Genomic DNA, 26019 nt, shown 5'->3' on the forward strand with positions numbered 1-26019 from the left:
TGCATTAAAAGCTAAATCAGCAATTTTAGAAATGCATGATTACAGGTAATGTCAAGCTTAATCTACCTTCCACCAAGATCAAATATCTTAAGTGTGCTTTTCCAAACTGAAGATACTGCAAATCAGTTGAATCCCTTTCAAAAGCCTCTATTCCTACCTTTGTGTCTTGACCCTCTGCTGAGGCCATCTTATCCACTGCAGAGACATTACAAGAAAACATGTGAAGCCAACACAGCATTGTTCAAGCAGACATCTCTTATTAATGTGTTTCCAGGTTCAGTGTGTTCCAGTAGTATTATTTTTGGTTTACTATTGCTGAGGTGAGAGGAGGAGGACAAATATTCCAAAAGGAATATTCAGCAAGGAGAAATGCCTGGATGTGAGGTGCAAAACTGCATAGGTCCTTTTATCCCATTTACTCTTTAAGGTCTCTATTTTTCCCTGAAAGAAAAACATATTTTCAGTTTTAAAATCAACTATGCATTTTTCATATGCATCAACTTGCATTTTTCAGGTTTTCCTATTTGGAAAAAAGGTCAGAGCCCATGCTGTTGAGAAAGACAATTGAGGATGGGATTTGGTACTCTGCTGGATTGTCTTTAAGCTTGTTTTTACTCTTGCAGATGTTAACATCACCCTTGAGGAGACTTTTCCTTTACTCTGAATTATAGCAACTTTTATGTAACTCATTATCTTCTCGCATTTTCCTGTAACTGGGAGAGAAGCACTTGTGTTGATTCCTTAATACTCATACAAATGACTGTATTTGTCACTGTATATCATTCCTTTATGTATTTTAATTTAAAACAGTCACAGATTGCTGCCTGATATCTGGGAAGGAATACTTTGTATGTTAAGAACACTTCTGAGTAAAGTAAGATACATTTGTTTCACAGTGTTAGACAATGCTCTGAACTAAATTACTGACACTTCCTACTTTGCTGGTACATTGTTTTCACAATAAATTGGATAAAATATTATACTATTAAGATGTGTAATAAGGTAGTACAAATAATTCCTATTAATGTTATCTGGTTACAGGATATAGTACTCCAACATTTCATTAAACATCATCTAGATTAGAATGAGAAATTTAAAAGAAATACATTTATTTGAAAGACTGCAACCTCCATTTGTCCCATGTGTCTCTTACACCACATACACATTTTCTCCTAGTGTTTTGCACCTGGGATAAATCTCAGCCATCTTTTAAATTTGTTTTAAAGAGGTCCTCTTAAATCACTCAGAAAACCCCTGGTACTTTATTGGGAAAAAACCAAACCAAACCAAACAAGCCCATATTGACACTACCCCTTTTTGAAAGCCATTTATGACATCTGGCAATATAACCTGGATTTTTGCCCAGAAGATCAAAGCACCAGCCACAGGCTCCTGAGCTCTGCAGAAGACACTGTGGTGAATTTGCTCTGCATGTCACAGAGAATACAAGTTGTGATACAGCTTAGACACCCTGATAAGGTCTCAACATTTTTAATAAGACACCCCACTGGATCTCACTGGAAGCAGGAACTTGACACTTTTCCTCAGGAATAAACTTCACAGTTTTTCTGTTATCCTTTCAAACATGCCATGTGAGGCAGAAGTATGATAATTAACCTGAGGCCCATGTGAAGATCATTGTCTGATTATACTCTCCAAGAAGGAAGGAAAAGCTACAGCACTACAGCAGTGACTTCTACATAGGAAAAATGGGTGTTAATGTCTCCACAAGTGACTCGATGGGTGTGGGAGTCCTCACTACTGATAGGAGAAATGGGTCCTAATGTCTTCAGGAACTTGGTCTGAAAGAATGAATCGGGTTCTGGAAGAATGACTCTGGGAATCTTCAGGAGAAATGGGTCTTACTGTCTCTATGAACATCAAGCCAGGCAAGTTTGTTACAGAACCCAGACAGTCTGAACTTCAGCACTTTAGAGTAGTAGGAAAAATGGGTCTACACAAGTCTATTGCAGAACCCAGAGAGACTGAATTTCTATTTAATCCACAGAACCCAGACAGCCTGAACTCCCAGACTCAAGGGGAAAATGACAATACATATTCAAGGGGGAATATGTAATAGGTGGTATGTGAGGTCTGTACCTTCATAGTACTCCTCAGCCAACAGGGAAAGGAAAAGGGTAACCTGTAGTCAGGAGTTTAGGATAAAAGGAGCCTGAGTCCTCCAAAACCTGGAGAGAAAACCCACGGGGTATGCTCCAGTGGACTCTCTCCCTTTATTCAAATAAAGTTCCAGGACTCCTCTACCTCCTTTGTGGAAAATGGCTTTTCATAGCATGGCTTTTCCATGCACTTCAAAATACTATGAAGCAGTGGAGAAATATGGAAGCTTGCCCACGTTTTCAAGACACGTTTTCACTCTCTCACATCAAGCATACAGCATTATCACAGCATCTCTCATTTCAAAATTCACTCTATGCGGGGAGCTGTGATCATCATCCTACCACAAAACAATTAAACAAGAACCAAAGAGTGCCTTACACAACACCCTTCTCTGAACTAGCAGCCTTTCTGCATGACATGATTTGCACCATTTGATTTGTCAAACATTTAAACCTTACTGCACAACCAGCAGGACAACATCAAAGAATTCCAATTTTTATTAATACTTTCAATAAATGTAATGTTTTACTTCATTAAGTCAGAAAATATTTGAAGGTTTCAGTGGCTCATTTTACAAGGTTTTAAAAGTTTTTGGATAGCAGCTATCTTTTGCAGGCACAAAATCACTGTCTTTAGCATATGGGTGAACTATCATGTTAAGGACATTTAAACTCCCAAGAGCAGGCCCAAAATTGAATTTATCTGTTATTGGTTAAGAAATAAAATTCATTTTAAAGTCTTGTTTCTACTATAAGATATGACCAAGAAAGAACCAGAGATTGTATGTATTTGACTTAAGTGTCATATTTTTCTTCCATGTCTAGGTCCTTTCCTTCCTGCTTCTAGCATATTTCCTGCCTGTATCTAAAAAATAGGATAAAAACAAATGTGTATTTTAATGATTTCTTAAGTATTTAGAAATTTAATTTCAAAACATTTTGGATCCTCTGATTCTGAATCATCTATCTTTTGAGACTGTGTGTCATCAATAATACCATTCATTTTATTATAAAAGTAACAATTTTACTTCAATAACTGATGCTGTTTCTATCAATATAAAATTTTTCTGGATAAAAAAATTAAAATATGCACCAAACAGACTGAGTTGCTACACTCACTCAACAAGCAGAATTCGTACAGATTCCATATAATTATCACCATCAGATTGCAGTTTATGTGTTGCTAGGTAGCTGAAACTACTACTAGGTATGCAGCACCTACACTGTAGATAAATAACAAAGTTTAGTCTTGAGGGAATTGAATACAACATTTCTTTTCTAAGAGCTCTTTATTCATAGTTTGTTTTTCAACTGCCATGGTGATATTTTTTTTCCCTGTCGCAGGGTTATTTCAAATGCTTAGGTTATATTTTTAAGTCTTGAAAAACTTATGCAGAAAAAGTGCATGTATTTTACTACTGGTTTGAAAACACTGCCTATAGGGCTTCAAGCATCTGAAGCATGAAAGGGACCATAAACTCTGGCATTACAAAGGGCTATGCCAATCAAGTATCTCATTAAAATATTTCACTTCTCCTATTTAATAATGCTGTTAATTAAGAAGTTTATATTTTTTTCACAGTCATCTCATTACCGAAAAACACAGCACACCAGAAGAAGGTTAAAAATGTTTACTGAACAAACAAGCTATCCTAAGGAGCCTCAGCCATATAAAACTTCAGTTTTTCTCAACCAGAGATGTTGGCATTGTCTATTCAGCATGGGCAACACTACTTTTGTTGTGTGGGAATTGCTCTGAACAAAACAAGGAACAGAAATTCCTTCAAATACTGCAAAACACACTGTGTTTATGTTCCATCAGATAGACTGTAGCTCCATCTGGACCAAGATAAAAACTTAGACTACTCTAAATCTTCACATGATGAAGCAAGCTCAGAAGCCTAAGACCACAATTTTTAAATTTGCTTATTTAACAGGTCTACTTTTCCCTATGAAACTCCAGTGTAACACCCAACCTTTCTAAAAAGGAAGCTTTAAAATTGATGCATTTGTTGCATAAACTCAACTGGTAACAAAATCAAAGCAAAGTAACACTATCTAGAAGCAGTGCTATATACATTTCTCTCCTAAATGCATTTGGGTGAGACACAGATCTAGATAACTTCTCATCTGAGGTTACAGACAGAGGCTAAGAGGCACAGTATTTTGATGTGATACCCAGAAGAACTGATGAGTTGGGATACCTAGAAGAAGAGATAATTCCCCTTAATCCCAGCTGCCAGTCTGCCCTTTGAAAGTGAAGTTCAGTTTTAGTTCTCGCACATTTATTTGCTCACACTAAAACAAACTGAGATGTGATTTTGTTGCTCACAGCCATATACGAAAACCACATTTGTGATGTGTTGGCAGCTCATGGCTGTGCAACTCTCGTTCACCCGAGAACTTGTCTGCAAGTTAAAGCAATCCTGGAGAACTGAACATTTTTTCTTGTTCAAACTGCAGTGCAGTTTCATGGTGGCTTTAAGTGACTGAAGAAGAGTCAGCATGTGACAAAGGCTGCTTGGAGAAAGGAGCAGGATATAATGGAAAGCCTGTTAAAAAGACAGCTTTATTTTCACCTCCTTCAGCAACCTTTGGACGAAACTCAGCTACTTGAACATTAGGCCTATGTAGGCAGCTCAGTGCTGTGGAGGTGTACAGAGCTATTTTAAAAATCTGTAATTTTTTAGTTTTCCTAAATTACAGGGGGAAAATTGAGATTATTACTAAAGCACTTAAAAACTCTAAAGGTTAAATATCTGAAAAAAAAGTTACCCATGCTCTTTCAAAGCTTATTATTAGAAAATTATATCCTTTCAACAAACATAATTAAGCAAAATGTACAGAACTGTGTAACTCATCTGTGTTCATCTTTGCACCTGATTAAGATTTCAATACTACTGGAAGATATTTTTTCTGTGCATGCATAATGTACTTTATTAATGCTGTGTAACTTAATGAAATTACTGAACAGCTCATATAGAACATCATTCTTATCTCTGTGTTTGAAAACTAGATGCAAATGCATTTCAACCATTATTTTGTCACTTTTTAGAATGCATCTCCTTTCATAAAAACACAGAACATCTTTCCAACCATCTCTGACCTTTGATGGAAAAAGATTTAATTCGCAACAGGTTCATGAGAGGTTGCAGAACAATGCATCCTGCAGGATACGTGTCTTAATACATACATACACACACAAGAAATTAGGAGTGACAAAAGGTCTTTCCTGATAATGCTCTTCATTGAGCACACACCCCCATCATAAATGCATACAGACTGATCTTATTTTTTTCAAATGAAGCATCCTACTGAACCTATGAACATATTCAAACACTTTAATAAGAGTTATGAAATACCAAGATGACCCTGATTAATTAAAATTCAGTTAAATCAATTAGATCATGCAAAAGAAAAGACAGGGCATCATGTTTAACAGATGTTATTAAAATCACATACATTTCTTAATTTACATTTAAAATTTGCAGCTTTCACTTCAGATTTTCAGATAGTTCTTACATGCTAAGAAGCTTATCTGACTTTTCTAGTTATGGTAGCAGTTAAAAGATACTTTCTCTAGCTCTGCAAAATGTGCCTCACTTACACTCTTAGAGCACTGTCCATAAAATTATTAACATTTTAATAAACTCTGTGGAATTAAGTACAGAGGAAGCATATCCAACACAAAATCAGAGTCTATGTTAAATCCATGAAAAGTTCTTCTGGAAGTGATTATTGACCTTTTAAAAATTACTACTTCCATTTAAGGATTTGAAAATCATGTCTATATATGTTAATCCATAAAATGGGGGAAAAAGTAAATTTTTTAAGGATGTAAAACAAAAGTGAACATAATATTAAGAATAGCTGGCACTAAAGAAATTGAAAAAATTTTACAGGACTTACATACCAATTTATTTTTTTCAAATTTTTCTGAAGCACAATTCACAACAGTAATTGTGTGCTTGTTTCAATTACAATTGTGTGTAATTGGTACAAGAATGATGCTGACCCAGGAAAAAGTTGCTTAAATAGCAGACTAACATCTAACCAAGAAATATAACATTAATATAATATTAGTGAATCAACCACAGTAGATGGATCAGCCATATCAGGACTTCATAAACAAGGATGTATCAATCCTTGAGATTTGCTAGTCAAATGTCTGTTGGATTTTGAGTTGTCTTCTGAAGACTGGTCTGTAGCCACAATATCCACTAAAGAACTTTATTTCATTTCTAAACACTTCCAGTCATTGCAGCTGACATCCTCTCAAATCTATAATAGGGTTCAGGCTGAAGAAGACAATGAGACCAGTTGCTAACAGAATTCCAAACCATTTGTCATTGTCCACTCTTTTCTTCATTCCATCATATAGGCAAACCATTACATCAAAATGACAGCTAAAATCTGCCTTTCTACAACAACTTATTAAGACTACAAAAACAGGTCCAAAATTTTTTGTAGTGCTATGACAAAACTCTGTAGTGCTCCTCTGGATTTATATTGTGTAGGTTTCCAGCTAGACTAAATAGTAATTGTTCTTGCTGCCATCAGCCATAAAAAAAATTTTTATCTTGGTTGAAGATAACGGGGCTGAACACCTCTATAATTATCTTTTTTCAGAAATACTTTCACAAGACCTTTATATATATATATATATATATATATATATATATGTATGTATTATCTCATTCAAAATTTACTTAGCATTTGGGGTTCATAAAAGAACTTCTTGTTCTTCCACAGGATATAACATACTGTTCATAGATATGTAAACAACTGTCATAAACACCAAATTAGCATAAGTAAAAAAATATCATGTCCTACTGCTTCTTTCTCTGCAATCCTTTTTCAACATTCTCTGCAATCCTGGATTTTCAACATATATACATACATTGTATATATCAACTAGCCTGAAAAAAAAATTGCATATTTCCTTCAATTGATATAAAGTCAGCTTCTTCTGATACATATGAATGATTGAAATCACCCATTTTTGTCTGAAAATTATTTTATTTAATTCAAAAAAAAAAAATTTGCTTCTATTTTCCAAGTTAACTCCTGAAGTAAAAACATCAGATAAAAGAAGACTTCAGTGTGCTGCTACTCCAAAATTTTAACTTCTTAAAAGCTTCCCATTTTGCTAGGAAAAAAATTGGCTGGATGAAAAACATTTGCACTTCCCCATCTTTTAAGTTGATCAAACAAGACTGGAAGAAGCAGTGAAAAAAAAAGCTCACATTTAAAGAACTGAAATTTTCTTGGAGATCTGCAATCAGGACCAGTGGACAGAATGGTCACTGAATGCAGGTAAGCAGATTTATTTTTTAATGCTTAATAAATAGAACTTCAAAGCAGATATAAGATATGCTCTGCCTTCACTGGTTCACTGTCATAACAATGGATGTTATACATGTGATTTGGAAAGTCATTCTATACATTAAATGTCGGATTTACTAAAAAAATGTGAGCAAGTGAAATCCTGATCTGACTGAAAAAGACATACAAAAATAAAATTCTTGTAAAGTTCCAGTAAAACAATGCCTGTTCAATAGAATCAGTACTAACATTAATGATTAAAAACAGTTTGTGTACAGTTTCCCTTGTCTTTCAAACATAATTAATAAAAGGATAACTAAAACTTCTGGTTTAGTCATTAATATTCTCTTAAGTTATTTGAATCCTGGGAACGATTCATAGGCACTGATAGAATGGTTTACTAGTGCTTACAGCTTTTAATTAATTTTAAAAGATAAACTTAAAAAAACCAAACAAAAAACCACCAACAAAACAAACATGGCAAGTAAAAAGATTTGGGGGAAAAGAAAAAAAGCCCACAAGACAGATTTCTTATGGAAAGCTTTAGTAATGCAATTTTCCCTTCCATCTAAAACATATGTTTTAGACACATAATCTCACACCTCTTGGGGCTCATCAAGTGCTTTTATTCAGTGTAACCAGCCCTTTTTAGTGCATTCACTTGCCTTCAACTTTTTTCCAAAGCTCTATCATTGTGTCACAGAGTAAACTCCGCACATTTCTACATTTCACTCCAGGAAGGTGGCCCACTACCCTAAGAACTCAGTTTTCTTAAGTATTGAAATCACCACTAGAGTCCTATTCCTGAGTGACAAATTGTCACACTGATGGAAAAGTCTTCCATTAGTGTCTTTTTCACCCTCGTCAAAAAAAAAACAACACAAACTTTTGCAAGGTTGCTTTAGGAAGGGTAAGGATTTATTCTCTGTTTTGCTACTAATAGGAGACATGACTTGATTATAGTTATTTTATTGATGGCAGCTCTTTATGCCCAATTGTATTGTAACCAAGTGTATTGGGTTAAAAGTAAATTAAAATAGCACAGCTCATCTACAGTTGGTGATCTGCCCTTCTTTGAGTCATCTATTCCTATAAGATCTTCCAATTACAGTGAGAATTCCAAATTAGCAGGCATTCAGTATTTGGAGCCTTGAAATCAAAGTTTCATACATGACCTGTTACCTATTCAAATACTTTACAAGCTTTTGCTTCTCAATACAAACATTAACCATTCCAGCAGTCAAACCATTCATCATTCACACCAACTGACAAAGCCATGCGTACTTCTTCTGAACGGTTTCCTCCTTGCTTTGCTGGTGAAACCAACAAAACAATTTAATTTAGAAATTCATGGCACTGGTTATTTGCTATAATAACTGGCACTGCACTTCACAACAGGTTTGACTGCCAGTGGTGTCAGCAGTGGAGTCCTTGCAGGAACAAAGGCTGATTCCTTCTTGAGCTACTTTGACAAGTGTAAGCTACGTGGTCAAGGGAAGAAATCACTCCTCTCTAGTTGGCTCTCCTGCAGCCACATCTCAACATCAACATCTCAAGCAGCATTCAGCTTTGGGGATGCTCCTGGTAAGTAACATAGAGAATATAAATTTTTGTTTCCCCTGAAGTTGCTGAACAGAGCTTCAAGACCAACTAACAAAAAAAAAAAATAAAAATAAAAAGATGCAAAGGTATGCACACGGGATGATAAATATAGCTGCAACCAGTGGAGAAATAGATAAAGAGAACTACAGTGGGTTTTTTGTCAAGTTATGTAACAAGAAGCAATAGTACATGCCCAAAGAAAAAGTTCAAGGAAAGGTTGCCTGCAATATCAAAGCATTCAGAGAATATGACAAGCAGAGACCCCTTTAAAGGACCTTCCAGGGCCATATAAAAACTTCCAGCTGGAGACAGATGCATGCAATTCAGTCCTAGGAAAGTGATGTTTATGTATTAACTAGGTGGTACATAATAATGAGTATGTATGATTATGATTAATACCTTGTCATAAAGTCTTGTCACACACATTAGATCAAAGGAAATAGCCTTCTAACATGTCCAGCACTGAGAAAGAATGCCTGCTTTATAATGCTTCAAATTGTGTTAGAAAGTTTATTTTCCAGCTCATTTCAGTATCACCTCTGTACAGGACACCTCAATATAGTGAAGGCAGTCCAGTGGCGGGTTACAAAGATGGTTAAGAAGCTAGAGGGCATGGAACAGGAAGAGCAGCTGGTGAAGCAGCATTTTACCAGAGCAGTCTAAGAAACAACTTATCTGCACATCCAGGCCACTCTGAAGAAAACTCCACTACCTTAAAACAGAATTACACAGAGAAGGGAGAGCAGCATAGATGCCCAAGAAAAAGACAACTGAGAACATTCAGAAGACCCAATGTAGAATTTTTCAACTGGTCATAAGGGAACAATTTATCTCAGTCAGAGTGCTGAAACACATGGATGGAGAGGACTATGGAACAGATTTTCAAAATCTGACTGGATAAGGCCCTGAGCAATCTGACCTAGTTTCAAAGTTGGGCTGTTTGGAGCAGTTTTAGTTTAGATGCCTCCAGAGACACATTCTGACCTAATTTCTCATAAAGTCTTGGAAGCTTTCTGCAGAGTAAGAAGTAAAGAGTTAAGCTAATAGAGCAACTACAGCAGTATGAAGACGAAGGTTTTTTGTTCATTCATGATGAAGCTTCAAAATATGGGAACAGAAGGGACAATAAGAAGTCAAAAATGGACAAATATGAATCTGAAAATTCTGCAAAATAGCAGAGAAAAGAAATAAGGAAATAAAAGGTGGAAAGGAATGTAGACAGCTATAGCCACTTTTGAAGAACCTCCTGAAAGAAACTTACCTTTGCTAGTCATCCAGCCTATTCATGGTGGCTTATATTGGAAGTTCCACCTCTCAAACTGCAAAACTTAACTTCCTATATCTGTAAGATTAATACTGAAAGCTGATAAAGCAGATGGTCTCTTTATACTGATGGTATATAGTATATATATATATAGTATTTATAGTATATAGTGTGTACATATATATACATTACATATGTATATAGTATATATACTATACACTATACACACTATATACTATAGTATATATACTAAACACTACTACATGGTGTTTTTAAGGGATATTTTACTGTTTAGGTATCTAATTCTTGAGTTTAATAGTATATACGCAGATTTATTTTAAAGATTAAGCATGAAAATGTAAAGGTTTTATAGAACTGAAGGAATGCAAACTCTGAGCTGTTTCTCTAGAACCTTAGGTTTACCTAAGTAATCTATTGAGGAGTGTGGTTTTCCTGCGCTTTTTTATTAAAAGTGTGAACGTTCATTTCAGAAAACTTGGCCATAGAAAAAGGTGTGTGACCTCTGCAGTTACAGAAGCATGCAATACTCCAACTGCAACTACTCTCAAAGAAACAACAGAGCAAGATGGCAACCGTGTGCAAAAACCAACTGCTTACCAAGAAAGAGAAATTGCACTTTATGTAGAACAATCAGTTTCCCACCATTACGGAATTTCTGCATGACTTCTAGTATTGAAAAAAGCACTATTTGTGCTTTGCTTCATATATTCACTCAGAACATACAATTGTGAGACAGTGAAGCAGCTATGTTCCTTAAGAAATTGTCACATATTCCCTAATGCCATCCTCAAGAACTCCTCTTTCATGAACTGAAATTGATGCAAATCCTAACCTCCAACACAATTTTATAAAAAACTGACAAAGCAAATTTGCATTAAACTGGGAGAAAAATAAGAGAAAAGGATCACAAAACAATATTTTGTAGAATAATTTCACGTATGGCCTTTATGAATGTTATTTCCTATTGTGAAGAGTACTTTTTTTCCTGCATTAGGAAAAGAAGCAACTACCAGAGCCCGTGAGGTGGAGGCAGGGCCGCATGGCTGACAGCAAAAACGGGCAGGCAACTCCCCAATGCGGAACCTGGATGAAATCTGCCTCTTGGCGCCGCAGGATCCAAGAATCTTTGAGTTAGTGGAACTTGTTGGCAATGGTATTTATGAGCAACAAGCTTTCTTCTAGTCAGAGGAGGACATGTGAGAGAAAAACAGAATTGTAGCACCAAGGTCAGTGGAAAAGAAAGAGGGGGAAAAGGTGCTCCAAGCGTCACAGCCGAAATTCTTCTGCAAGCCGTAGTGAAGACTACGGTGAAACAAACTGTCCCCCTGTAATGCATGAAGTCCACGGGAGATACAGAAATCCACTTACAATAATTATGTGAGCATTAATATGCAGAAAGAAATTATGACAGCTGAATTCAAATCAGCTGCTTTGTCCAGAACATTTCATAGATTTCATCAAGAATATCCTAAGCCCATGAGAGAAGTGCTCACGCTGGAGCAGGAGGATGCCAGAGAAAGCTGTAGTCTACTGAGACACCCAAACAGAGAGAAAGCCCCTGATTCCCGAGATAGAGAGAAAAGGCCCTTGCTTCCAAACTAGAGTAGCCTAGCCTGGAAAGACAATACCCCATGGATGAGTGACACACACCACAACAGTTTTGGAAAGACTGTTTGCCTGTGGGAGTGACCCCGCAGCACGGCAGAGAGAAGACTCCTCTCTCTGAGTGAACAGAAGATCTTGAGTGATGAACCGACCAAGACCCCCCCATGCCCTGTCTGCCTGCACTGTCAGTAGGAAAGAAAGAGGGGCTAGACGAAAAAAGGTGTTTTAGAGGCTTATTTTAATTCTTATTATCCCACTCTGACTCTGTTAATAATAAACTTACTTTGTATCTTTAAATTTGAATCTATTTTGCCCTTAGAGTGTTTTCTCCCAATCCTTATCTCAACTCATGAGCCCTTCATTAATTTTTACTCCCCTCTCCTCTACTCAACCATAGCAGAAGAAAGTAAGCAAATTACTTTCATGGGTACCTGCCATTTGGCCAATGTCAAACCACAATATTCAGCAATTACTGTGCAGCATAAAATGTATTGTCATCCAATATTTATATTCCAGTTTTAGGAAGAAGCATTTTGTAGTGACTTAGCAAACTACAGAACGACATTTCAACCAAATCAGTGAGGAAAACCTTATTTCCACAGAAGATAGGTCGTGACCAAAAAAAATTAAAAAATTAAATAAAAAGTGAAAGGAGTAAGAGGGAGGTGTTTTTACAAAAAAACTGTGGACCTGCTGATAGATAAAGCCAGACATTGATAGGTGAAAGAAGCAATGGGGGAAATATAAATTCCTCAGGAATTCCACTAATCAACACAGACTGTTACTCACCCAAGGCCACGGTAAATTCCTGGACTTATGGAAAAAGAACAGAGATACAAAGAAAAAGAAGGGGGGATGCACATTAGAAGGGGGTCTGTATTAAGTGATTTGGGAAGCCTGTACCTCTCAAGTACCTCAGCCAATGGGTAAATAGAGAGGGAAATGAGGCCGGGAAATTAGGATAAAAAGGAGGCTGCATCCTCTAACAATTTGAGAGATCCTGCAAGTAATGCCCCACAGCCTCTCCCATTATTTGAATAAATTCCTCTGTCTCCTTTTTGCACATAAACCTCTGACATCATGGATTAGTTTTCCTGACAAAAGCAAAACAACATAGGAAAGACACCATATAGCCAAAACCACATTATTACACAATTTCTAGTGGAAACTGTATTAAATAATCACCTAACAATCAGTAAAAAAATAGTGACAATAGTAGCAACAAAATGGTGTTGCCCCTCTCCCCTCCAGCTTTCACCTCTAGAAAACAGTATATTTCAAATGGAGAGAAAAAAAAAAAAAAAAAAAAGAGGAAATTACCCTAATGAAGATAAGAGGCTAAAGTAAACAAAAAGTCTAACTAAATGTATTTTTCATGAAAGTATACACTTTGAGGCTATTCATTGATGAATGTAGATGATATTCATAGATTAAATCTATGAAATGTTCTGGACAAAGCTTCTGATTTTAATTCAGCTGTCATAATTTCTTTTTGCATATAAATGCTCACATAATTATTGTAAGACTGGTGATTTGAGGCTAGCATCTTTGCGCTGATAACAGCTTCCTTTTTCTGAAGTATGGACACATACACTAGATATATAAAATATAAATGGATTTTTGGCAGCTTGACAAGCATACTGGAAATGAACTAAAGATCTCATAACCATGTAGAAATGGGCTATTTTAAGGCCCCAGTGTCACGCAAAGGATGGCCAGATGAGTGCAGTAGAAGAAACAGCTTCACATATTCAACATATTCACATATTCAAATTTACAAAAAATTTACTTTCTTTTTAGCCCCTTATTCCCTCCCTGCCTCTTCAGAAGCCCACGAAAGGGCCTTAAGAAAATAACAGATACCTGTCACATGCTGCTCCTAATAGCATAGTTGTCTACACAAAATATTGGGAAGTTGAAAAGGAAATTGGAAAGCTTCAGACAGAGTTTAGCAATGCTATAAATGCTTTTCAAAATTAAAGGGATGGTTGTTTTGAAAGCACTTCTCTATTTTTTTCCCTTGTCAAAGGGAAAAAATGCTGAATAACCAGTTTAATCCATTACTTGCTTTGCCTTCTTTCCACTCCAAGCTGCAAGAAATTTGGATTCCTTCTGCTTAGGCAGAAAAGATTGACAGCAAATACCTATGATGGCCGTAGGTATGAAATTAATGATATCTAATAGATTATACATGAACTAGATGATGGCCCCTAAGATAACACTCCAGAACCAACATGCCAAAATTGAACAAAGAACTACAAGTAGCAAACAAGATGAAAAATAGCCCAGTCAGACTGACAAACAGATCATTGTCACTATGACATGAAAAATCATTTTTCTCTAAAGAAAACCCTTCCATTAAAGTACAAGCATTTATGAATGCATATTTCTAAGTATTTTTTTAAGCCTCAGCTCAAATACAAGTCAATCTCAGGTTTGAGATTTCCTGCAATATAAAGTAATAAAAAGTTGTAGATGCTCCTTTCCGACACCCCAAAAGAATAGGAAGTTTTGATTATTCCCTATCAACACATTCTATTTAATTCAAAGTAATATCCTAAAAGGTGTTTGTTTCATGCCTCAGACGTGAATAAACAGAAGAGTCCAGGAGATAAAGATCAGGGTAAAAACTTGGAAGTACTATTGTCAACATGATAGCCTGTTTTCCCCATTGTTTTGGAGCATGGCTAAAGTAATACTATTAATTCCTCATCATCCACTATTTACATTTGCTAATGAGATACAGGAGACATTATTTCTTATTCATAGCTAATAAAAGCATAATCCATAAAAATAAATCCAATCAGAATCTCCAGTACATCCACTGTAATTCTGCTGTTATCAGTGAGGGTATATAGGGCTCCTGTGCAGACTACATTGACTAAACCTTTATGTCAAAGGTTTATATAAGTTCAAGTATGCTTAAGTTAATTATCAAATCAATCACTGTGAAATACCTTTGAGTCCAATCACACTTCAAGAAGGACAGCAGAAATGAGAACTCCTTTTTTGTGACAGGCTGTTTTTCCACTCTGTTTTTCCATTTTATTTAGATGCTGGATTTCTGAAACAGGAACTTCAAAGTCCCGCATATCCTGACAGTGTGAATTATTAACAGGAGCATGTTTAAACATCTTTTTATCATTCATTCATTCATACATACATTTCTCTAGACAATTTATGTTTCTGAAAATCCTTCTCCTTTTTCTCCTGAACTCTGTGTAACAAGGCACTTCACAACAGCAAGAGCCATGCACTGATGCTTACTGAATGAACAGCATCTGCTTATAATAGAAACATGTTACCTGAAAAATCCTTGCTTTTACATATTACAAAAATCTTTTGTAGTGGTAGTAAACTGATGATCCTAAAGCACCTTGATTTCTCTCTCCCTGAAGTCATTCCTCCTCTAACAAGTTGTTTACAGTCTTCAGACACTCTTCAGTCTGTTGATACCCCCACATCCATTGACATTTCCTGTATCCCTAGGCAGGGACTCTCCAGTCTGTAATACGCTGGAGAGAGCTGCTGACAGGGTTCCATAAAGCTTTTTCACCTTTAATTTGCAGTTGCTTCAATGATACACACACACACACAATCTACCAATGGTGCTCATGAGACCAGATGACTTGTATTGAAGCTTGCAGCTTGCCCCAGTCAAAATTCAGAGCAAACTCTGAGTGTAGCCATAACCATCTAACAAACACATCGGTAAAAGATGGAACCAGGGGCAGCTATTCAGGCCCAAATTAATATTTTTAAGAAATTATTTAATTTTCTGGTAAACAGACTTGTTTTAAAAACGGTTTGGTACTTAAGGTCAACTTTTTAAAGAATTCCAAAACCTTGCAAACAGCATTAGGTAGACGACTCCTAGCAATTCCTGTTAGATAGCCAAGTGCCATAAACAAACATAAAAACTTATAAAAAAAAGGCGACAGAGCACTCATCTGCATCTTTGAAAACTCTTTTAAAAAATTTTATTGTGACCAATTCTATGTCCCACAAGTGTGACACTCCTCAGTGGAATTTCACCTACATAGTTTTGAAAATACAAAAACTTTTTCTCTGTAAAAAATCAACATTCAGAGATATACAAATGTTTATTGAATGCTTGATATACATGAAAATCAAGCTTTTAACATATAGAAAAATATAAATATATCTAATTATATGTACCAACAAAATGCAAGTTTGCTGCACAAGAGGAATATAAGTCTTCAGTCTTCTTCACTGAGACCACTCAAAATTCAGCAGTATTTCTTGCCATGTCTCAACTTTGCACATGATGCCAATACAAACCCAGAACTATTTTATGTGAGACAAAATGGTAATAATGCATATGTCTTGTGTTTTCTTGCATAGGTCAAATGAAAGAACCAGCCTCTGCAGAATATTCAGACATACAGATTTTGGATTCAGATGGCACTGAACTTTTCTCACTGAACTGTTTGACTCTATGCATGCATACATACACCCACGTACCACCTTCTTCAAAATTTTAACTTTGTCGCTCTAAGTTACTTTGTCCCCTTTCCTTTTGCAAGTGACTTTGGAATCAATACTAAGTGCTGAAGCTGGTGCTGCTGACATGATGAAGAGGGTTCTGTTTGTGATATCTGGAAATCCCCGGTGTACAGTCCTACTTCAGCATGACCAACTAAGGAGTGCTGCTTACACAGAAAAGTCTGCTCAATATGCTTAAGTCTGCTGTCACTATCTGGTATTGTTTTATCTATCTATTCACCCACCCACTGACCATTTCCAGATCTATTCATAAATACACACCTATCTATATCTTGGATTTTTTAACTTTTTGTGCCTGTATTTTAGAAATTCCACCCTATGATCTTTCAACTCATTCAAAAATGCTGGAAACTCTTAGGGTTGCCTGCTTCTCCCAACATTTTCACTGTTTGATCAGTTTTAAAACAACCACACCAAGATGGAAACTAAAGGACTGTGTTGGAGGTTAGGATATTTTTATTTTTTTTTCCTTTTCTTTCTCTCAGTGTTCTCCCATTTGTTGCCTAAGAGATGGGAACTACTGATATTTAAGAGGTAGAGAATGTGGCTGGGAGAAGGAGGAGGAGGGGGAAGGGTGCAGTTGGATACACTCCTACCTGGGGGGCTTTCTCATGGGAAGTGCAGAGATATTGGGAGATTTTGGCTGGGGGGTAAGTGGTCTGGGCTCAGCTCCTTGCTCTCTCTCACTCTTGGGACCAGAAGGGAACAGTCAAGTTGTTGCTACCACAGGGCGAATTTGCCTTTACTGCTTCTCCTACCATGGGCGAGCTTTTGCTTGTAAAAGTGGCTGTTGGACATTTCCTCAACACCCGATCTCACTGGAAAGGACCCTCTCCATCCACTCAGGTGTCTCAGGGGAACACCCAGGACCCTGACCCCTCTCCCACCCCTCCAAGGTAGCGGCTCCCAGCTGTCTGTGGGGCCCCAGCTGCTGCCCAGCCCCACTATTTTCTGCCACTGCTTCCGGTTTCTCACTACACTTTACCCCAACACCCTTGTGCCCACCAGGACACCCCTGGCTCCTGCTAAGGCTGTGGCGTTTTCTGTTGCATCTTGTTCACCACCCCAGGTGTGCCTGCCTCTGCCATTCCAGCTGCTGCTCCGAGGCTCCTGCTACAGCCCATTTCACCATCCGGAGGGGCACCGGACCCGGCTGTCCCTCTGCATTTGTAGAGGAGCCCCTTTTCTATCTCTGCCACCGGCTGTGCCTGTCATTACCCACGTGCAGAGAGGCGGCCGAGCTGCGCCACAGCGCCCCCTGCTGCCGCGGAGGAATCACCGCGCCTGCCCTGCCCGGCCGGGAGCCACCAGCGCCCCTGCCGGCCATGCCTGGAACTGCACCCAAGGGGAAAGCGCCTGCGGCCGAGATAAGGCTGTCACTGAGTTTCTGGTTCTGTTTGTTGTTGCTGCCAGTGTTGTTGGTTTTTTTTGTCTTGATATGCACAAATGTTACTCCTTTTCTCATACCTTTGTCTGAAAGCCCTGTAATTTCAAAGTTATAACAGTTTGGAGGGAAGCGTTTCCACTCCAAGAGAGGTTCCCACCTTCCTTGGCAGACATCTGTCCTTTAAACCAGGACAGACAATAAAATAGCCCACAGCTAAAAACTAACTTCCTCCTCCCACAAAAAAAAAAAAAAAAGAAAAAGAAAAAGAAAAGAAAAAAAAAAGAAAAAACAAACAAACAACAAAAAACCCTAATGCTTCAGGAAAATGAATTCATTAAAAGCACTAACTCCATTAGTTTAATGAACCAGAAAGATAAGAGAATACAGATATTACATACATTAGACCTTCTGGATTATAAAGACATACTATTGATGAAGCTACTAAACAAACAGTAAGGAGTAAGGAAATTTTTGAGCAAGAGTAATTCCACTGAACCAGGCAAGTGGAGAATAGAATATGACATTTCAAATATATTCTAACTCCAGAGCTTGCCTTCATCACAGGAGCTATCTGGAGCATGCGTGACTAGCTACAACTCTTGTGTAACTGTGATGTACTTAAAAATTTTTCAACACCGATATGAGTGAGCTCTAAATTCCTTTGTTTGTGCATCCTTCTTGTGCTAGGGTGCCACACTGGAATCCAGAAAGAATAACAGACAAGAAGGAACAAAACATGTGTGGCTTCGTCCTACGTTGTTACTAAAGAAATCAATGAAAACCATATGAACAGTGGCAATTTGTTGTTCAAAGGAGATTTCCACAGATACTTTTCAAACCACACTTCCTTTTCCTGAGTTACACATGGAATCTAATTCAGCTTTCACGGTATCTTTTTTCCCACACAGAAGATCCTACCTTTAAGCAGATCAAACAGTTACATAACAGATGTCGCTATTTGCCTGATGTATGAGTATTAGACATGACCAAAAAGGAAAACTTAAGGTATCAGTTTCTTCAAAACATCACTGCCAAATATATAATGCCAAATATACTCAAATATACTGTGAATTAAACTGTGACCTCACCAGTCAAATGAACAATTCCTCCCTTAAGTAACTGCAGTGGCTAAAAGCACTCACAAGACAGATAATAATCCAAATGAGGCAGACTCAGAATCTCTTTCTGAGAAAACATTGATGAATTTGAATTCATTGTAGCTCAGATTTGTTAAAACGTATTGATGTACACTGCAGTTTGGTTTTGCATATACCTGTCTCTGATAAATAATCTACTGTAACACAGGCTGTAGAGTATATAAAACATATATAGAATATATGTATATACATATATACATATATAGAATTCTATATATGTAGAATACATAGAACAGAAAAAGGTTGGTAAAGATTTCTAATCTGGGTAAACACATGCATAATGCTTTTTGCAAATGTCATTGCAATGTTTGACTCAAGACAACACAGACACTCTCTTCAGCTTAGACAGGCCAAAGCAGAAAAAAAGTAATCTTCATGTTGCTCAGCAAACTTGTGAATTTAGCATATCCACTTTCTGCTGTCACACTTTGTCTAAAATATGGATGGGTACTTTGTTTTCATTGCTTTCCTAGTTATTACTTAGCCATCTGCATTAACTGGAATGCAAGGCTCTTGGTACTGTTAGCCAAGACAATGCTTCAGTTTCTCAGAGCTGTTGGAACTTTAAAATATCTCTAATCATAAAATATGTTGACTAGTGCTGATGTTGCTGCAACAAAAACTGATCTATTCAAAATACTATTACAACAGTATAAACTGACAGGGCTGTTTCAGTTATCAGATTTCAAAAATGACAAAAAGCAGAATAAATAAACTAAAATATGAAGTCAGATCAGGAACTCGCAATTTTGTGGTGATACCCAATGAAATAAAACTGATGAGGGTTCTAAAGAAAATATAAAATTTTCACAGGTCCTTATTCAGGAAATTTTAAAAAGCTGTGGAATAGGTACAAGGTTTGTCCACAGATACTACTGTATCAAGCTATACTTAAAACAGAATGTAGGAAGTTAATGCCCAGACATCTAGTCACAGCATCATTATCTGCAGCCAGACAGAGTTATGCAATATTCCAAAATTTTCTGATATCCTTAGCTTTCTCATTTAAAATAATCATTCACTGAAAAAAAAAAAAAACAACTTTTTTCCTACAGTACTCATGCACCTGCATAATACAAGGTTTACTACGTCATCTTTTGTGATTGTTTTCAAAAAGCTCTATTTTTTTTTGAAGTTACAACTCATAACAGTATCATCTGGAATAAAAAGACATGGGCCTTTAAAAGGTGTCTGAATGAAAAGATGGGAGTGCATCCTAGGTTGAGCAGTTGTATCAGGCAAAAGAAGCAAGAGCAAATAAAACCCTATTAAATGTTGAACCTTGCCTTTCAGTGCCCTGAAAAAAGATATTAAGTAACACTGTTTAAATATAGTATTGTTTTGAGGGACTGTATTAATAGCTGCATTGCTTTCAGCTTTCAGAGTCAAGATGAGCATGGATTTGAAATTTTCTGTATATGTTAGTACTCCTCGGAATGAGAACTCTAGAGCTAAGGCCAAAAAAATTGCTTTATTCAAACTGACATGAAAACTTGGCTTTTCTGTTCTGGAGAACAGTGGCAAAGGGTCACATTCTCTCAAATTTTTGTTTAACAGAATTCCATCTTCTAGTAATTTCAGCAGTCTCCTTGGATTATTAAGTTTACTACGTTCATGCATGCCACAGAAGCATCAAACATCCTTGGAGAAGTCTCCATAAGATTTTATCACAAGTCCAAGTTCCTGAATACTGAAAACTCTGGAGCAATATAAAATGTGATGTTTACAAATTCTCATTTAAATTCACAAGAAATGCAAATCAATTTCACAAGTTGTTCTATAAAGAATGCAGGTCATTAAGATCTTAAAACCAGAGTAAAGCAACCATAACAGAAAGCTCTACTCTACAGCAACAGTGGTTCTCAAAGTAGCTCCAAGTGATTTAACAAAAAAAAGTCAATGAATCAACAAGTTACCCTGTGAAGGCAGAGCTATTAGAGATTCTCAAGCAAATCCTCAATCACTCTAAATCACACTAAAACTTCAAGTGGCAATATATAAAATGAAACAAAATATTTAGCATAGAAGAGAATTGGAATACATCTAGAAATACATCTTCTATGGAGATCCCTGATTTCTATATTTTAATTCAAGCTATTCCAAGATAAATCCTTTCAGAGGCTAAATCAGTACTCTCAAAGACTTAACATGTATCAAAGTTGATGAACTCCTTCCTGCCTCACTGAACCAGGAAACATTGAACTGCTTCACAAGAAACATGAGAAGCACCCCCAGTTGGCCACCGGATTTCAATCTGCAGTCCACATTCTTAAATCTCATACATCAAGATGAGAGCAACGCAATTTTAAAGCACAAACATCTTTTCTTCTTCCCAGCATTGAACTCCTTCATTAAAAAGCTCTGATAGTGGTACTAAAGAAACAACACTAGTCAATAAAAGCACCCAGCAAAGTATGCAGGAAATTGTAGTTTGTACATCAGGATAAAAGTCCTAGATGTTTAAAATTTTAAGCATAGTAATTGCCTTGACCTGCACCTTAAACACAGGTTTATTCAAACCCACACACCGAATATCTGTTACAAAAGCCTCTTGCAAATTAGGCTGCCTTTCCTTCTGAAGATTATAAGTTTTCAGTAGAGTCCCCTAAAAAAACAAGCAATTGCTTAGCACCTGTCCTGCACCTATTACACAAAATCTGCCAAAAGGCTGCAGTATATTTTTTATGTCCTACACATAAAAGATTATGATTCCTAGCTAGCTATCTTTCCTTGGAATTATTGAAGTACAAATTACTGTAGAGATTATTTTTGCTCTTCTCAACATGCTCTTATTTCTCATTTATAAATAACTATTAATTACCTACTAGTTTTAAATAAACATGTATATTAAAGAAGTATATACAGTGAGATATATATAGAGAGAGTTATATATATATATATATATTACCTATATATTAATTTCTAAGGAAGAAGATAATTCTTTTCTAAAGGTCAGGAACAAACTAGTAAATAATAAACATTTCTTTCCCTTTCCTCTGACATAGTTCCTCTGAGGCCATAGGTTGCCTTTTGAAAAAGTAGAAAGTACAAAGGTATATATTTACTAATATGGTTTTTGTCTGAGAATATTACTGACGAAAATCATTTCAGAAAAACCAGTTTCTGCCAAAGCAAGGTTAAAAATAGCTAGAAAATACTATACAGATGGTTAAACAGATCTAACACACTGCTGTGCAGAGACACAGCTTAGTCTACCTCTAGGACACTGCTCTTCTCAATAGACATTATTTTTGGATACAAGTAGAAGAACAAGAATTGTGGGGGTGAAGAGGAACGAGATCCATTTTTCCAACCCTTTCTGTGTCTTTTTATAACACTACGTTGAGCTCTGCTGCAGGTTTTGAAACTGAAGGTTTCACTCTGCATACACAATTTGAACAAAGAGCAAGACAAAACGATGGCAGCAGCCTCCTACTCTGAACACCTCCTCACTCTGTCAAGAAGTGAACGATAAATTAAAGAAAAACAACACCTAAATTCTAAACAGTAACAAATCCTCAATATAATTTTTTCTTTCTTTCTTTTCTCCTTCTTGTTGAAGGCTCCCAGACACCCAAGGGACTGAAGAACTTAAGTCTTCTTATTCCTCCAAACCTTGTAAAAACAGCTTTGGTACTGAAACCACAACTTCTCAGCTAGAACAAAGTGCTCAGAATAAGGGGAAAAAAAATGCTCTCTATCCCATTCTGTCTCCCATTTTAAAAGTTACTCCTCTTTAGCAAATGAGTTTGAATATTATGTTACCTGGCAATAGGTAGGTCCTGTTTCTGAGGAGTTTAAAATTATTTCCTATTTGTTTTCTGGAACTATGGGATTTGCTGATGCATATTTCTTCTATATGATTGAGAATCCACATAAAAATAATGCCTTTTCAATGCCCCCCTAAAAAATGAAGCTTAGTCTTAATGCAAGTGAAGCATACAAGGCACAGCTGTGATGGGCATTTGGCCATTTCATGAAGATTACCACTGATTCTGTAAAGAAAGGGAATTTAGGGCACTATTTTGTGAGCAGGTGGAAAACAAACAATGCATTTAGTCAAAATCTCAGCAAGTTAGAAATTACAGTAAGCAAAATATTAAATTTTTAATAAAGACTGATATAAAATACTAAATCAAAAGGAAAAAAAACACATCATGTGTTTTGCTTCTGAGATCAGTGTCCGTGAACTTCAGAGTACCAGATGCTCAGCTTCTTCTCAACACCTCATGACAAGATGATGAATTTTTGATCACAATTTTTGTTTGTTTAGTTTTGCTGTAGTCTTTTGATCAAGATTTCACGCTGTCCTCCCCCATTCCTAAAAGTTTTAGGCTGAGAAAAACAGGCTGAACTCAGATACAAAGCATACTGCATTTGAGAAGTTTGGGAAAGCAAATCATGTTAGTCAATACTGTACAGGTTACACAGTTCCATAAAAGCATCCTCTCTTTTCCAAAGCCTGATGACTGGCAAGGTACCTTAATCAGGATTTCTTCAGGAATAAGGAGATGAGAACAACAATCTTCTCAAAAAGTAACAGGCAAAATTCACTTTGTTTTTACAAAGTTTTATGACTTGTGCAAACACAGAGTTTCATAAATCCAAGTCAAAGAATTCAAGCTGAACTAGAGCATGGAAAGTTAGTTTTGGATTAGGTTTTTTAAGGATTATTACAGAACAGCTGCATTTTCTCTGAAGGGCCTTGACAACGGTTCTAAAGCATGCTAATCATTGCTGTAGTGCAAAAAAATTATGAAAACATCTTATGAAAAAGTAAGGACTAACACTGTGGCTTCAAGGCTTCTAATGCTTTTATAAATGTAGACTTGACAGTTGAAAAAATATGTTTTTATACTAATTAATTACCTTTGGACCTGACTAAATCAGACTTTCTACAGTCTGAGACAGCACCACTCATTACTGCACACAAGACTGGCATTAAATGCAAAACCTCTACAGCAAGGAAGTAAATTTATCATGGGATTACCAGAATGGAAAAAGTGCTTTGAATTATTTATTTTCAACTAACCAGTCAAAGAGAAGAAGTTCAATGAGGTAAAATCAAATAAGTGACCTCATGATTTATGTATAAAGAATACCATTTCCTATCATAATTTATGGCATACTGCACTGCAAGAATAATTTTTAAAAAAAGTTTATCAATGACCGAAAGAGAACAAAGTGAGAGAAACCTTGGTTCATCTAATCCCTCAAAGTAGAATTAGAGAGAAAAAAAATAGTAAAAATATTGGTTCCATGATCAAGAAAAAATAAATAAAGTTCACAGAGAGAATCATCTTTTTTCTAACATGAACACAATACAGGTTTTATAGTGATGGTAATCACAACTGGAAATACCTTTATATTTGCTGACCACCAAAGAGCTTCTGTTTGGCAATTAAAATAGCAGATTAAAAAAACAACCCAATACACAGATTGAGTCTAAGTTGTAACTGCACTTTTAACACCAGAGCCTTGCTCACAATTACACCTAATATCCTTCCTCTACTTTTGTACTTGGATAACAGGATGACATGAAGACTAAAACCTAAAACAAACCTAGTAACAATTGCAGTGAACTCCAGAGGCTGAACGATCTGTCTGTAGCACGCATACAGGCATCCTTGGATTCACCTGTTCAACAGCCGAGAACCAAAGCAGCACCGGCCGCCACGAATTAAAACTTAAGCGGAGCGGGGCGGAGGTCGAGGGGTCGAGGCCGGAGCGGGGTCCTTCGGCCGCAGTAGCTGGGGCACGGACAGGTCTGCGGCTCGGCTCGGCCCGGCTCACCGCACGCCACCGGGCATCCTCCCCTCCACTGCAGCCGCATTATCTGAGACCCAGCAAAGCATCCGACAGCATCAGTGCGCCTCCAGAGCAGGACCCGGGCTACATCCCGCAAGCGAGCACCCACAGGCTCGGGTGTAGCGCGCACACAAACGCACCTGGCAGCCCCGGGGCGATCCTGCGGGGAAACCGCGGCGAGACCCGGCTGCCCCCTCCCTGTGCGCCCGCAGAGCGAGCGGCTCCGAGGGGCCTCCCGCCGTGGGTACGGCGGGGTTCGTACTGACCTTTCTGCTGGCGAAAGGACTGGATGGAGCCTGAATGGTGAACCATCCTGGAGGAGAGCAGCCTCGCAGCTGCCAGGCCGCCGGCTGCGGCGGCAGGGGGCGGGAAGGCAGCGGTGCGGCCCGGCCCGGCCTGCCGCGCAGCGGAGGCTGAGGGAATGGCGCCGGCAGCGCCGGGCGGGGTGGGGACGGGCAGGAACGCCGGGCCCGGGGCGCTGAGGGGCGGGCGCCGAGCCCGTGGCTGTCCCTCCGCCCGCCGAGCCGGGATAAGGGAATTGTGCCCGGAGAAATCGGTGGGGAAGTCTGTGTGGACCCCGCTGAGGAGGAGCGCCTGCCCCTGCCCTGTTATCTCGGCTGTTATTCCTAGTGCCTTCCTTCTCTCCCTTCAGAAGATATCAGGCTTCCTATTGAGGTGGAAATTGTAGGTAAAAATTGCACCTCCTTCACGCAGTAACAGCTGCATTTAAATATCAGCGCTGTAAGTTAAGTTCGTATTACATCGCCTCCATCGTATTACATCGCCTCTGTCCCCGTCCTCACACCATGTCCCTAAGCTACATCACCAACTTTTTTGATTTCTATGTATTTTATAAAACTTGGAGTCTCAACCTTACTGCAGATAATTTTTTACAAGAAGATACTGTATTGCACGTTCAAGCCTGAAGTGGTACCATTTCTATGCTATTTGTGTTATAATTTCCCCTTTTTCTATAGTGTATGCCAAGTGGCTCATTCCAGACAACAGAAGATTCAAATTTAAAAGGTTTTTATTTCTTTCTTTGTTGATCTCTGCTCACATTATTCTCTCTGGATTCTGAATAAGTTTTATGATCGCACCATTCAATTCCTGTAGAATGTTTTGTGTTTAATTTTTAATTTTTTTTTTCTACCACAATAATCTGGGGGCTTTTGTCCTCCTAAATTGATTCAGTCAAATATT

The 26019-nt window shown here is 37.5% G+C and overlaps 1 protein-coding gene across 1 annotated transcript in view; it reads right to left on the reverse strand.

Moving 5' to 3' along the window:
* Window positions 1-25163, reverse strand: part of ANO3 (anoctamin 3) — a 126275-nt gene extending 101112 nt beyond the window's left edge. Inside the window, exon 1 of the mRNA XM_005529077.2 lies at window positions 25083-25163. Within this exon, the coding sequence (XP_005529134.1) occupies window positions 25083-25128 (46 nt within the window). The 5' untranslated portion in view covers window positions 25129-25163. The remainder of the gene's footprint in view (window positions 1-25082) is intronic.
* Between the last annotated feature and the right edge of the window lie 856 nt (window positions 25164-26019).

Source organism: Pseudopodoces humilis, chromosome 7, assembly GCF_049639895.1.
Source record: "Pseudopodoces humilis isolate 2021_Gansu_Grassland_sample_001 chromosome 7, ASM4963989v1, whole genome shotgun sequence".
Taxonomy (NCBI): Eukaryota; Metazoa; Chordata; class Aves; order Passeriformes; family Paridae; genus Pseudopodoces; species Pseudopodoces humilis.